Source organism: Saccostrea cucullata, unplaced genomic scaffold (genome assembly GCF_032062105.1).
Source record: "Saccostrea cucullata isolate Sc308-1 unplaced genomic scaffold, CSIRO_AGI_Scuc_v1 ctg388, whole genome shotgun sequence".
Classification (NCBI taxonomy): domain Eukaryota; kingdom Metazoa; phylum Mollusca; class Bivalvia; order Ostreida; family Ostreidae; genus Saccostrea; species Saccostrea cuccullata.
This window is the reverse complement of record NW_026928889.1, coordinates 265,222-278,517: the sequence shown is the minus strand read 5'-3', so window position 1 is coordinate 278,517 and position 13,296 is coordinate 265,222. Positions and strand designations below refer to the sequence as shown.

Genomic DNA, 13,296 nt, shown 5'->3' with positions numbered 1-13,296 from the left:
TCAGCTTTTCTGGCCCAGTGGTTCTTGAGAAGAAGATTTTTTAATGACCCCACCCTATTTTTGTCTTTTCTTGATTATCTCCCCTTGCGAGGGGATATGTCCCTTCATTTTAACAATTTAAATTCCCCTTTACCCAAGGATGCTTTGTACCAAGTTTGGTCAAAATTGGCCCAGTGGTTCTTGAGAAGAAGTCGAAAATGTGAAAAGTTTACAGACGGACAGACAGACGGACAGACGGACGGATGACGGACAAAATGTGATCAGAAAAGCTCACTTGAGCCTTCGGCTCAGGTGAGCTAACAATTTTGGAAGAAAGGTGAATGTAATGCCTGAGAGCACAGGTCTTTTTTATTTAATTACAGGAATGCAAAAAAAATATAATTCTATCTGTATCTGTTAATTCAAATTTTTCCACATAATCTCTCTAGTCTTCACTAGTTCTTGAGGTAGTTTGGCTTTTTAAGTTATTTTGTAGTTTTAATTGAAAAAATTTACTTATATATCTAAAATCCTTCAATAAGACTTTATAGAAGAAACGAGTACACAGGCTGTGCTATAATTACAAGGTTTCAATCTTACCCACCAGTACCACACACATTGAAATATCACAGCATTAGTCTAACACTCCCAGAAATATTTTTACTTTAACCAAAGGAAAATAAAAACAATGTCTATATCAGACATGTAGCTAAATACTGATTACTCTGGCTCATACATCTTCATTCATATCATTTTATTTCTACAAAATATTAAGAGAACATATATTTTCAACTTTCAATACAAGCCCAATGCTTGGATAATGGCTGGGACTTACTCCTCATTCATATATAATAATGTACAACTAAAAAACATTTTAAAAAAAGATACATGTAACTTTCCATCAAATATATACTTTCTATCAACCATACATGTATAATATGAAAAATGTTGATGACTTCACACTTAATGATTTAAATTTATCTTTTGGAATCCACAAACAATTAATTGATGTAAAAATGTCAGATAAATGTTATCATTTTCATCATCATGTACATAAAAGTAAGTTCTCATATTCTAGATTACCATTTAATTAAATCTAAATTTTAACATCAACCATGTTATTAGAAATTATTCAAATGAAGAAATTCTTTTTCATGTCCCTTGTACACAGTTATAATTAAACATTAAAAAATAATTCTTTGAACAGTACTGCATGGGAATGTTCCTCTCTGATATTAAAATGATGAAAAAAAAAAGATGAAGATTATGAGTGATGATGGAATAATAAGCCTTCAGGTTGCCAAAGGCTCAAATGTTTGGTACGGCAATGCATGATTTAAATGATGTGGGGACTCTTGTCTTCAGTGTGTCACGGCATTGAGTGGTTCTGCCTTGATGCTGTTGAAGTCTAATCCATTGTCTGTGTCATCATCAATTTCTCCTATCACAGCTCTGTCAAGAGAAAACGAAGCATATTGAACACATAGGATTCTCTCTCTTTTTCTATTACAGAGTATAATATTCCAAAATACAAGTTAGCCAGTAACAATTTGATACAGCTATAGATAGAAGATTTATATTTGTTTCAATGTAAATGTAAGGAAACCGATAAATAAAATATCAATATTTAATTTTAAGCAGATATTTAAATATCTAAAGAAAATTGTATGCCTTTCTTCTAATTCCAATTCATCTCTCTTGATTTTGAACTTAACGCTTAAGATGGACACACAGGGCCTTACTGCAATGGCAAGTTGAAAATGTAAAATGACTTTAATTCACATAACTGCCCAGATGATGTACAATCCCAGTGTATGACTTGTTCCACCCTCTGTGATGTACCGTATAAGTGAAAATTTTAGCGAGATGCAAATTTAGCGGTTTGTCCTTAAAATATGGTAATTTAATTTTAGCGAGAAGTAATTTTAGTGATTTTAAAATGCTCACTAATGAAGCTAATTAATACAAATTAAACATAGTTTATTTTTAACGATATTTAATTTTAGTGATCTCAGAAATCTCGCTAATAATGCCAAAATCAAATCCTCGCTAAAAATTCTGCTTATACGGTATTTACATATTACACAATCCAGACTTAGTATGACTTGTCTTATCCCCCGTTATGTGTTTACATATTACACAATCCAGACTTAGTATGACTTGTCTTATCCCCCGTTATGTGTTTACATATTACACAATCCAGACTAAGTATGACTTGTTCCACCCTCTGTGATTGACTGTGAATCACTTACATGTTATCTCCCTTGATTAATCCCAGTGTGACTTGCTCCACCCATTGTGACCTACTTTCTACACATTATCTCCAAAAATGGTGTAAAATTCCAAAAGTTTCAAAAATTCCAAATTCCATTACTGACTTGTTTTACCCTCTTTTATGTACTTACACATTATCCCCCCTGATGATGTATAATCCCAGTATGACTTGCTCCACTCCTTGTGATGTGCTGTAAACTCTTTCATGGCTCTCATCAAGAATTAAGTTGATGGTCTGATCAAAACCTTTCAACGTTCCCTGTAAAGAAACAACAAATTTTAGACCAGATCTTTTATATGACAAGATCAAACTCTTAACTCCCGGGAACAGTAAATAAAATGAATTTGGAAAATTTGAAGCTGGAAAAGCTTATTCACTACTGAATGTGTGTTTGTAAAATGACATTTAATAAAAAAAATGTGATAAAGCTGAGGTACCTTAATTATCTTTTCATTTGATGAATTTAATATTTTATAAATTTATTTATTGAGTAATATTCCATATGCGTCACTGAATACAGTCTTTTTATAATAATTATGGACTACTTTTGATTTGATGCAATTATCAAACAAAAGGTAAATATACTTACTACAATTATTCTTCCATCAGCTGTTACTATGGAAACTGTCCCTAGTTAATTAGTTAAGGGCATAATTCAGAATTCTTACTCAATAATACACAACGTGAGAACTACATGTACACTGAAACGCAGTAGTCTGTTATATTTTGACATGGTACCTGGTAAAAGATCCAGGAGTACTCAGCCTCAGGTACTTTGGTCTTGCTTTATTTTATATATGTTTGTGTAAAAAGAGTAAATTAACATACATGTGTGACGGTTGATATCTTTAGTTGAATATGGATTAATTTCAGTTAAGTGTGTAGTTTTGCTTTACATCACAACCTATGAGCTGTGCTCAAGGTAAATAGTACACGCCTCCTAACTGCAACCTTTTTGACTGGAAGTTTCTCCTAATACCTGATTGGTTGCTCATGCAACAGACTATTTCCGTGTCAATGTTGATAATATGAGTTGACCAATCATGTTTACGCTGGATGCATCTGTTGAAAGAGATCGTGACGTAATGCAAAACTTAACACTTAACTGTAATTAATAATAATTAATATTCCAGTAATTGAGTATTACTTGTGTACATTAAATTGACTGATATTAAATTAGCATAAGTCTATATTTATTATGTACATAAATATACCTATTAACATATTGTTAACATAATACTCATTGTTATATTGATTGTGCATCACGTACAGTACGTCCCGGTCCGGGTTAGCCTGATGGTGTTATTACTACATATGTATATATGACTGTTGTAATTTTTAATGGACAGTGTTGATTTTCATACTGAAGACAGTTGACGTATTTTTAGGAGAGAAAGTGGTCTCCATTTGACCTGTTAGCATTAAATTGTTTATCATGAATGTTTTGTTAAATTGTTGTAATCAATAAATGCTTAAAACTGAAATCGATTTCTGTCAATTGATTCGGGACTTTTCAGGGCAACCTTCTGTTACACATGTATGGTAAAGGAAAGATGTCTAGCTGCTTGTGTACATGACAGTTGACTTGTTTTCTTCTTTTTTTAATTAGTGACATTGCTATAATTCACTTAGTCAGTGCACCAGACTTCTCGAAACATCAACATTTTATTGTAAATTGCTGTCTTCACATTGTACAAATATTCATACATTCTAGAGGCATTCCGGTATATTTTACATGTACATGTAACGTCAGTTATCTCAGAACATTTTTTTTTTATTTCCCCCCTTACCAAAGTAAAATTATTGCAGCAATATTGCTGCTATATTGCGGCAACATTGCGGCAACACATTTTTGTCACCAGAAACAAGCTTTTTGGGTTAGTGAAATATCACCGCTAGCGGCAACAACTTCTGGTGACATTCCGGCAATACTGTGAGAAAAAATGAAATATCACCGCTAGCTGCAACAACTTCCGGTGACATTCTGGCAATACTGCCAGAAAAAACTTTCTGGCAACATCTAGGATTACCCATGAACCATTTGTTGAGCATGCTCAGTCATTTACTTCCTCTTTTTAAATAAAGTGGAGGGAATTCAAAGGCAAGCATGTTTTGCTTCATTACTGACTTGTATCAAGTTGATTAGAGTTGTTAATTGTGTACAGTGGGATTAGTCAAGATGAGTAGTAAGACTGCATTATGTGGACTGACTAGAAAAAAGAATTTAAGCAGAATTATAGGAATATGTATACTCTAGCTGTTTCCATATCATCAGACTTGGTGAGTCAAAACCAATATTCTTTTTGAGATGTCAATGATTCAATGGAGATAAAAATTGGAAAAATTATATGTGTTTCAATTAGTGCTTGTGATGCATGCATACTAGACTTGTATGTCTATATATCCTAGAGTAGCAGGAAAAGATGAATTAAAGCATGTTATTTGAAAATAAATGCAGAGTTGCTGGACATTTTCACAGTGGCATATTAATATTGTTTCTATAAACATTTTTATACCTGTCTCGATAGATCGGGGGTACATATTGTTTTTGTTCTGTCTGTCTGTTTGTAAACTTGAACCTTCACCATTACTTTTGAACCAATGAGAGATAAAGATTTCATATTTGGTATGTCTACTCCACTAATTATGTTCTTTCAAATGACATCAAGGTCAATGACCTTGTGACCTTGACTGTGACCTATATGATAAAAATAGCTTTTTCGAATATTCGTCATAACTTAAAATTAATGAAAGATAGAGACTTTATATTTAGTATGCATAATTCACTAATTAAGCTTTTTCAAAAAATACCTGAAGCTGAATGACCTTGAGACCTTGGCTGTGACCCACATCCTTAAAATAGATTTTTTGAATCTTGGACATAAATCTTGAGCAATAAAAGACAGAGAACTTGTATTATGTATACACACTTCATTAATTAACCTCTTTCAAATAACACCAAGGTCAATGACCTTGGGACCTTGACTGTGACCATATACTTAAAATAGATTTTTTGAAACTTCGACATAACTTTTGAGTCATAAAAGATGGAGAATTCATATTTGATATGCACCCTTCACTAATTAAACTCTTTCAAGTAACACCAAGGTCAATGACAATTTGACCTTTACTGTGACCCCTATGCTAGAAATAGCTATTTTGATCCTCTGCCATAAATTTTGAACTATAAGAGATAGAGACTTCATATTTAGTATGCATACTCCCCTTCAATTAAGTTCTTTCAAATGACACCAAGATCAATGATCTTGTGACCTTGACTGTGACCCATATGCTATAAATAGCTTTTTCAAACTTTATTGCCACAAGGCGCATAGTGTTTCACAAACATATCTTGATTTTCATTATGATGATCAATATAATTTTCTATCTGTTCAAAGAATAGCAGAAGTAGCTATTTCTTATTGACCCTGTGGCTTGCTATTGTTTAAATTGTTATATTCCTCAGCACAGTTTGTTAATTGTTAGATTGATAGATCATTATTTCCATTAAATACCAATTAATATCTTAACTTACATACGAAAAACGATATAGCCGCAATATTGTGGCAATAATGCCGGAAGATGTTGGCAGAAGATCAATATTTTGGTCATGATTTGCAGCAATATTGCCGCAACCCTTTTCTGGCAATATTGCTGCAAAACTAATTAACATACGAAAAACGATATAGCCGCAATATTGCGGCAATAATGCCGGAAGATGTTGCCAGAAGATCAATATTTGGGTCATGATTTGCAGCAATATTGCCGCAACCCCTTTCTGGCAATATTGCCGCAAAACTAATTTACATACGAAAAACGATATAGCCGCAATATTGCGGCAATGTATTGCCAGAATGTTGCTGCAATATTGCGGCAATAAAGCCAGAAGATGTTGCCAGAAGGTCAATATTTTGGTAAGGGCCTTGAATTCTTTTTGATGTCTCAAAAATTTATTAAAATTTAAGCATGTTAAGCATAGCAATGTTTTGTTTTGTTTCAGTTTGGACTAGTATTTTAGTGAAAGACTGGTGAATTATACAAGCTTTATAGTTCTTGAATGTTTAGAGAAAATTTAAACTCTTGTCTCTATACCAGGGCTAAGCCTAATGAAAGGACTCAGTGTATTGACCATCACAGTGAAGAATCAACACTGATAACCACAGATAAAGGATTCAATCACTCCATTTTTAAAATGGCATTAATAATGATCATGGAAAAATTGTGATTCATAAATAAATTACTTAATCAAACAAATCAAAAGGATACGGTTAACATAAGACTCCAGCGCCGAGGACATACTGCTTTGCTGGAAACGCTTTCAAAACGAATACAATAGTACGAGTTATCTTCTCCTTTTCTGAGGAGGGAGAAGCAAATATTGATCAATCAAGGGACCTTTAATCTACACAAAAATAACACTTATTTTTGGCATAGATGGAAATGAAAATGCTTTTAAAATGTAAAACATATGATTCTTAATTAGCTATATTAATGAAACGAGAAAATTTTAATGTATATTTTACATTATGACTGTGTAACAATTAGAAAAAATTAAAAGCAATAACACACCCCTTCACTGCACATGCGCGAGAGAAAGAAAAATGTCTGCGCCCTTGAAAATGTGAGCCTACTCAGAGTTCTGCTAGAAAATAAGAAATACTGGAAGCCAGTGGAAGGAACAACATGGCAGCGTTGTTTCTCAAACAGACATCATGTTTACTGAATGCAGTCAGTGAAAATCTTAAAAGCATAATGTGTTGCTCAGAAAGGTAAATAGCGGTGCGTCGATTTACCCAAAAGGACCCAAAAGGACCCAAAAGAACCCAAAAGGACCCAAAAGGAACCCAAAAGGACCCAAAAGGAACCCAAAAGGACCCAAAAGGAAATTAAGAACGACCCAAAAGGACTTGAAATAAAGAGATTAAATGGATATATAATGAATACTTTCATATTTTATTAAAACTAAAACTAGTTTTTTGAGGGTAAAGTGCGTGTTTGGGTTGAGGTGGGAGCCCCCCCCCCCTCCTCCACCCCCACCCATCCCCGATACCATATGCCTAGAACATGTCATTAAATAAACTTATTTCTTTATTTATCAAATATCATATAATAAGATATAATAAAACAGAAGGAGAAATAGAATAATACAGTGCACTTTGTTAAATTCAGCTAAAAGAAATCAAAGCATATTTGACCAGATTTAATGATTGATGTGTTATAAAAGTCGTATGTTATTTCTTTAAGAAAAGTTGCAACAATATAAATGTATGTTTTTGCCAATTTTTAGGTAAATTTATAATATAATATTCATAATTTAATTCAAATTATTAATTTTCAATGTATTATAATATATTAATTCGAGTCCTTCTGATTTCCTTTTGGGTCCTTTTGGGTTCCTTTTGATTCCTTTTGGGTCCTTTTGGGTTCCTTTTGGGTCCTTTTGGGTCCTTTTGGGTAAATCGACGCACCCGTAAATAGAAGTGAATATTTAATAATTTATTCAACCAATTTTGGCAGGTCCAGTCCAAAGACTATTTCTACCTACGTAGCTATTAATAGCTACCTAGGTATTTAAAGCTACCAAAAGTAGCTATTTCTACCTACTTTATATAATTTCTGGGTTTTGCGAACAAAATACAAAACGGCGCAACATGGTGAATACCATATTTTTTGATACGGTCACACTAATGATGAATACGACAAAATTTTGGCCAAAAAATGATTACTTCCTGAATCGGCAATTTTACATTAGTTTCTATGCAAAATTGATAATATGCGAAGTTTTCATTTTTTGGCCAAATTTTTGTCATATTCATCATCAGTGTGACTGTATCAAGAAATTTTGTGCTCACCATGTTGCGCCGTTCCTGCATTTGGCCACAAAATGCAAGTAAAGCAGAAAGTAGGTAAAAATAGCTACTTTGGGTAGCTTTAAATACCTAGGTAGCTATTAATACCTACGTAGGTAGAAATAGTCTTTGGACTGGACCTGTTTGGCCCACAGTGGAGCATGATATGATGCACAGAATCAAAAATTACAGTAATTGAGTAAATCTAATAATTAATTGAAAGCAAAACAATAACAATGAATCTTTGACCAATGATGTGATTACATGAGAAAATCATGGGCGCTTGGTTTCAGAATGGAGTATTTTGTGAATTGTGTGTGTTTCTATGTCTGTCTAAAACCATTCATTAAAATAAAAATAAACTAAAGAAATCACTGAAATAAGCATTTAAAAAAATCTTGTATCTGTATGTAAAAAACAACACCTGACTTGGCAGTTGACATCTTGAATTCCAGAGGTTGCTCAGCTCTGCTGCTCACAATTTTTTTTCAACATATATTACTCTTTTCCAACTGATGTTGATGTGGATACCCTAAGATCTACCTTAAAAAATGATTGAATGACTCTATTTTATCATTGGCTAGGGCTGGGTATTGGCAAGAAATTTCGTATTGCGATATTTATAACCGTATTGCGACATGTATTGCAATATTTTCAACGATCGTAATTAAAATGGCATTATCTCATTATATTAACTTCAATTTACATGCAGAATGTACATACATGTAACTATGATAAGTAACCAAAAGGGAAAAGAATCAAGTTAATTAATTAAACTTATATATTGAAATACACCCATGCAAAAGCTTCTGTCTTAATCTTTTGCTAAAATCATGTTAATCACAAACCTTTCTGACAACTTTTCTTAATAAATGATAGAATTCTAGTCAAAACATTCTCCTGGTTTATATATAGGTATTACAAAAACGTCTTGCAATACAAAATTTTTAACACTATTGAAATATTGATATTTTTGCCCAGCCTTATCATTTGCCAATTTATGTTTGCCCTATAATCATGATAATAATAAATAAAACATGAAGTAAACCTAAACATCCTCAATACCTAGAATTAGAATGTTGAAAGCAACAGAAATGACAATTTCTATGTATTAAAAGTGTAGAGGTTTCCTGAAATTGCATGGAAACTAAGTTTAAGCACAATAAAAAAAACAACTCCTGGTCATCCTAATACTAATTGAACAACTGTTGACCGTTCTTCTCGAGGTATTGGACCCATCTTAGACAGACATTCTTTATGTTTCAGCTCCAGACTTTAACTAAAGAATACATTATATCTACTACAACAAAAACTATGGCATCCAAAAGAAAACAATTTAAAATTCCAACTGCTGCTGAAGTAACAGATAATCCCAATACTTCATCAGTGAGCTCGTTCAGCAAATTTCAAAAAATGAAGAAAGAAGGAAAAGTGACTGATGCATGTGACCTTGATAAATCATTAAGAGCTGACAAGAAATCTGAATCAAACTTAGTTCAACCAAAACCTAAACCTGCAATGTCTGTCATCCAAAGTAGGAATGAGTTGCCACAGAGTTCAAAACCTGTGTTCAAAAGTGTGAAAGAGCAACCACAGAGTTCAAAACCTGTGGTCCAGATTGGGAAAGAGTTGCCACAAAGTTCTTCAGAACCAAGCTCTTCAAAATCTGTGATTGAGACTGATATACCATCAACATCCACTGCTGCCACTGAAACAGGCATACCAACAGCTGTTAAATCATTGAATTCTAACAGTATCATTGTTAATTCAAGACAAAGAGGAAATCCAATACTTAAGTTTATCCGCAGCATTCCCTACGAGTTTGGAGAAATAATTCCGGACTATGAAATGGGAAAAACTGCTTGTGCCTTGTTTCTTAGTCTTCGTTATCACCAACTTAATCCAAACTACATTCATGAACGCTTGAAACAATTACGCAGGTACTATGAGCTCAGAGTGCTATTGGTGCAGGTCGATATCAAGGAACCCCATCATCTCGTAAAAGAATTAGCAAAAATTTGTATCTTGGCTGACTGTACCCTAATTTTAGCATTCTCACCAGAGGAGGCAGGGCGCTATTTGGAAACTTACAAAGTTTACGAGCACAAACCACCAGAGGCCATCATGGAAAAAACGGAAAAGGACTACATGTCAAAGGTCACAGAGTGTTTGACCTCTGTAAGGTCAGTTAACAAGACAGATGCCATGACCTTGTTGAACACGTTTCACACGATGGAGGGCGTGCTGAAGGCAACCCAGGAAGACCTGAGCTTTTGTCCGGGATTCGGTCCACAGAAAGCCAAAAGAGCTTTTGACCTATTCAATGAACCTTTCCTTAAATCTAAGAAAAAGAAATGAAGGCATGAAATTTATATGTATACCTATTTTTAAAAAATGTACATTTCATATGATTTGTTTCGTACATGATCAGCTCTGAATGAATGAAATGTATAATATACTGTATACAGGGTTTATTTTCGCCCTTTCACACTGTAAAACAAATTTGCTCCGTTTAAATTCGCCTAATGGTAGTTTTGTTTAAGAAATTATACTGAAATTTTTGAATTCGCCCCGTTTTAAATTCACCCAAATGAGGTAAGGTCGAATGAAATGTATAATATACATCAGTGAACATTGCTTACTGAATTTTGTATTGTCATGTAAAAATGTAAAGATATTTTGGTATCATCATTCTTGTATCTAGTATTTATGCATGCAGCTATATCCTGAATAAATATTCTCTTTGAAATAGTATATGTTTGTTTGTTTCAGAATTAAATTTGAATACATGTGTATATTGTAAGGTTATATCTTTTGCTGAACAACGTACAATGAAGATATAGAATGAAAGAAATATGTTTGAACTGAATCAGACAATTATTTTTTTTTATTTAGATACATGTATTTAAAAGTCATGGTAAAAGAATTGCTTTAATTAGATACAATTTTCATATAAATTGCTGAAATTGACTTTAAATGTTGAAATTTCATATGCAAACATTGTCTGCAATTTATCCATGAGAAAAAAACAACAACATAAAAACCAAAAATTGTATTAGCACCTTCTGATTTATTCCAAGGTGTTCAACAACAACCCCCCCCCCCCCCAACTTGAAATATAATTATATTTTTGCTCTTTGATTGAAGTTTGAATTTTCTGAAGTATGATTTTGTTCATTATTACCTGGTAGTTATCACCTAAATTTTTAATACCAGAAATGTGCATTATTTCACAAAACTGTAAATGTCCTGAATAGTTTTCTTAAAAATATGTATTTTCTTTATTTTTATTGTAGATCATTTAGACTTTACACATACAGACCTAAGAGGAGGTTCAAGACATTAAGGAGACCACATTATTATGTCCCTATGGGGCGCCCCATTCTACCATCTGATGGAAAGTACACCACTGAACCACTACCATTTATCCGGAGTGGTGGAAGAGATCTTAATGGTATTAAATTGTTACAATTAATTTGAAATATTCATTTTCAAAGTTAGATCTGATCGCATTATATTTGATAAAATAAATGTTTCAAGGAAAAAAAGATCATCCACTATCATCTGTCCCCCAATTGAATCAGGAGACATGCATTTTTTTTTGAGTGGCATTTTATCTGTTTAATGGTTGCACGTCCAGTTTATTAAAAGAGTTCTCTCTCTTGTCCTGTAAAAGAAATATGTGTTCATTTCATGAATTAATGTTTACACAGGAAAAACTGTTAATGCCAAAATTGGAGGAGGACCGAAAGTGAACTGGTACATGAGGGATGACAGGTACCCGGACACAAAGGGAGATCAACCCCTGGAGGAGAGGGTGCTGCGTATCCAGCCTGACCCGGTCAGGACGGCTCACCTAGCCCTCGTGGGAAGTGGTAACCATAAGCGATACATCATCGCCACCCAGAACATGAAAGAGGGGGACCTGGTCAAAATCAGCAAGGAAATACCTACCATCTCAGGTACAAAGATTCTTTAAATGAATGGAAGGATTGGCATTCAATAATATATGTTGATGGAAAGCTTCATTGCACAGATATTGAGATAATTAAAACAAGAATCATCCCAAATTAAAGAATGATCCCATTAAATATATTTTTCTGTTTGATAAAAATTTAATGTTCTGAGGAAAATTTTACTTACAATAACCCTGTAACCTTTCTTCCTCCACACGTATGAATAATAAATGGTTGATGTCATAGAATGCATTTTCTGTTGGATAAAAAATGCTTTATTTGTCTTTCAGTGCGAGCCATGGAGGGAAATTCACATCCACTAGGTGCTCTTCCTATGGGAACAATTGTTCACAACATAGAAAAGATACCTGGTCAAGGGGGGATGATTTGTAGAGCTGGGGGTTCAAGTGCCCAACTACTCAGAAAAGTTGGTGAAAGTGTTGTATTAAGAATGCCATCAAAGCATGAAATAGTTCTGGACCCCAAATGTATGGCAACAGTAGGACAAGTGTCTAATGCTGGACATGATGACATTCCGTGGAAGGGGGTGGGGGAGAAAATGCGGTCAGGATACAGGCCGCGGACAGGGTGGAGGCACCGTAAAACTGGGTATCACGGGAGGAAGATAAAACCTAAAAAGACATTTACTGTGAAGCCCAAAGTGCCAGATTATGACACTTACAAAATGTCGGGGGTGTGATTTGTGAAATGCCATTATAGTAAAAGCTTGTTTGCAGGTTTTGTTGAAAATAATAAATATGATACATATAAGTAATTATTGTATTCTTATTAATGATATGATCCTTTATTAATTGAGGAGAGATATTATCAAGATATAATTTATGGCTAATGAACCACCATACTCACCTGAGTCACCTGGTCCTGCTCCTGCTATTCTGAAAAAGATTATATACCCTTATTTGGCCACTAAGACATCCAGGAATCATGATTTGAATTTGTAACTGCTCTGTCTGGGAATAACTGCATATTTATGAATGCATCTTATAAAAGCCTTGTCCTTTTTTTGCACATATATACGTTTTATAGATTTTTCCCCATCTACACACTGTGATTACTTGTAAAAAATTGTTTTCCTTATTTTTTTAATGCAGTACTATCAACAAAGTTGAATTTTCACTATAAGTATTTATGTTGGAAATTTTCAGATAAATACAAGTTCATATTGTTATTTGAACATCAAGGGTCTAAAGTCTCCTTAGAGATATCTTTTTATTTT

At 33.6% G+C, this 13,296-nt stretch overlaps 2 protein-coding genes across 3 annotated transcripts; one reads left to right on the top strand and one right to left on the bottom strand.

Annotated features, from left to right (window-relative positions):
* Positions 1–716: 716 nt before the first annotated feature.
* On the bottom strand, positions 717–6,642 carry LOC134279066 (U6 snRNA-associated Sm-like protein LSm8). The gene is made up of 4 exons (XM_062761406.1): positions 6,521–6,642; positions 2,844–2,884; positions 2,385–2,512; positions 717–1,431 (listed from the first exon to the last, which is right to left on the bottom strand). The coding sequence occupies exons 1-4, from the start codon at positions 6,549–6,551 to the stop codon at positions 1,341–1,343; spliced, it is 291 nt and encodes a 96-aa protein (XP_062617390.1). The 5' UTR covers positions 6,552–6,642; the 3' UTR covers positions 717–1,340.
* A 209-nt stretch (positions 6,643–6,851) lies between these two features.
* On the top strand, positions 6,852–12,834 carry LOC134279065 (DNA excision repair protein ERCC-1-like). 2 transcript variants are annotated; one of them, XM_062761405.1, is made up of 5 exons: positions 6,852–6,890; positions 6,921–7,023; positions 11,400–11,557; positions 11,817–12,065; positions 12,350–12,834. In XM_062761405.1, exons 2-5 carry the CDS (start codon positions 6,938–6,940, stop codon positions 12,757–12,759), a joined length of 903 nt encoding a protein of 300 aa, XP_062617389.1. In that variant the 5' UTR covers positions 6,852–6,890; positions 6,921–6,937; the 3' UTR covers positions 12,760–12,834. The 2 variants fall into 2 exon arrangements, with proteins under 2 accessions (XP_062617389.1, XP_062617388.1); XM_062761404.1 differs by lacking the exons at positions 6,852–6,890; positions 11,400–11,557; positions 11,817–12,065; positions 12,350–12,834 and adding an exon at positions 9,370–10,573 and having other exon boundaries at positions 6,925–7,023.
* Positions 12,835–13,296: the final 462 nt, after the last annotated feature.

Coding starts and splice junctions, on each gene's coding strand:
- LOC134279066 (XM_062761406.1), bottom strand. CDS start 6,551: ATGTCCTCGGCGCTGGAGTCTTATGTTAACC. Junction 2,513..2,843: donor CTGATGGAAGAATAATTGTA/GTAAGTATATTT, acceptor GTTTCTTTACAG/GGAACGTTGAAAGGTTTTGA. Junction 1,432..2,384: donor ATCATCAGGGGGGATAATGT/GTAAGTACATAA, acceptor TTCTCTTGACAG/AGCTGTGATAGGAGAAATTG.
- LOC134279065 (XM_062761404.1), top strand. CDS start 9,418: ATGGCATCCAAAAGAAAACAATTTAAAATTCCAACTGCTGCTGAAGTA.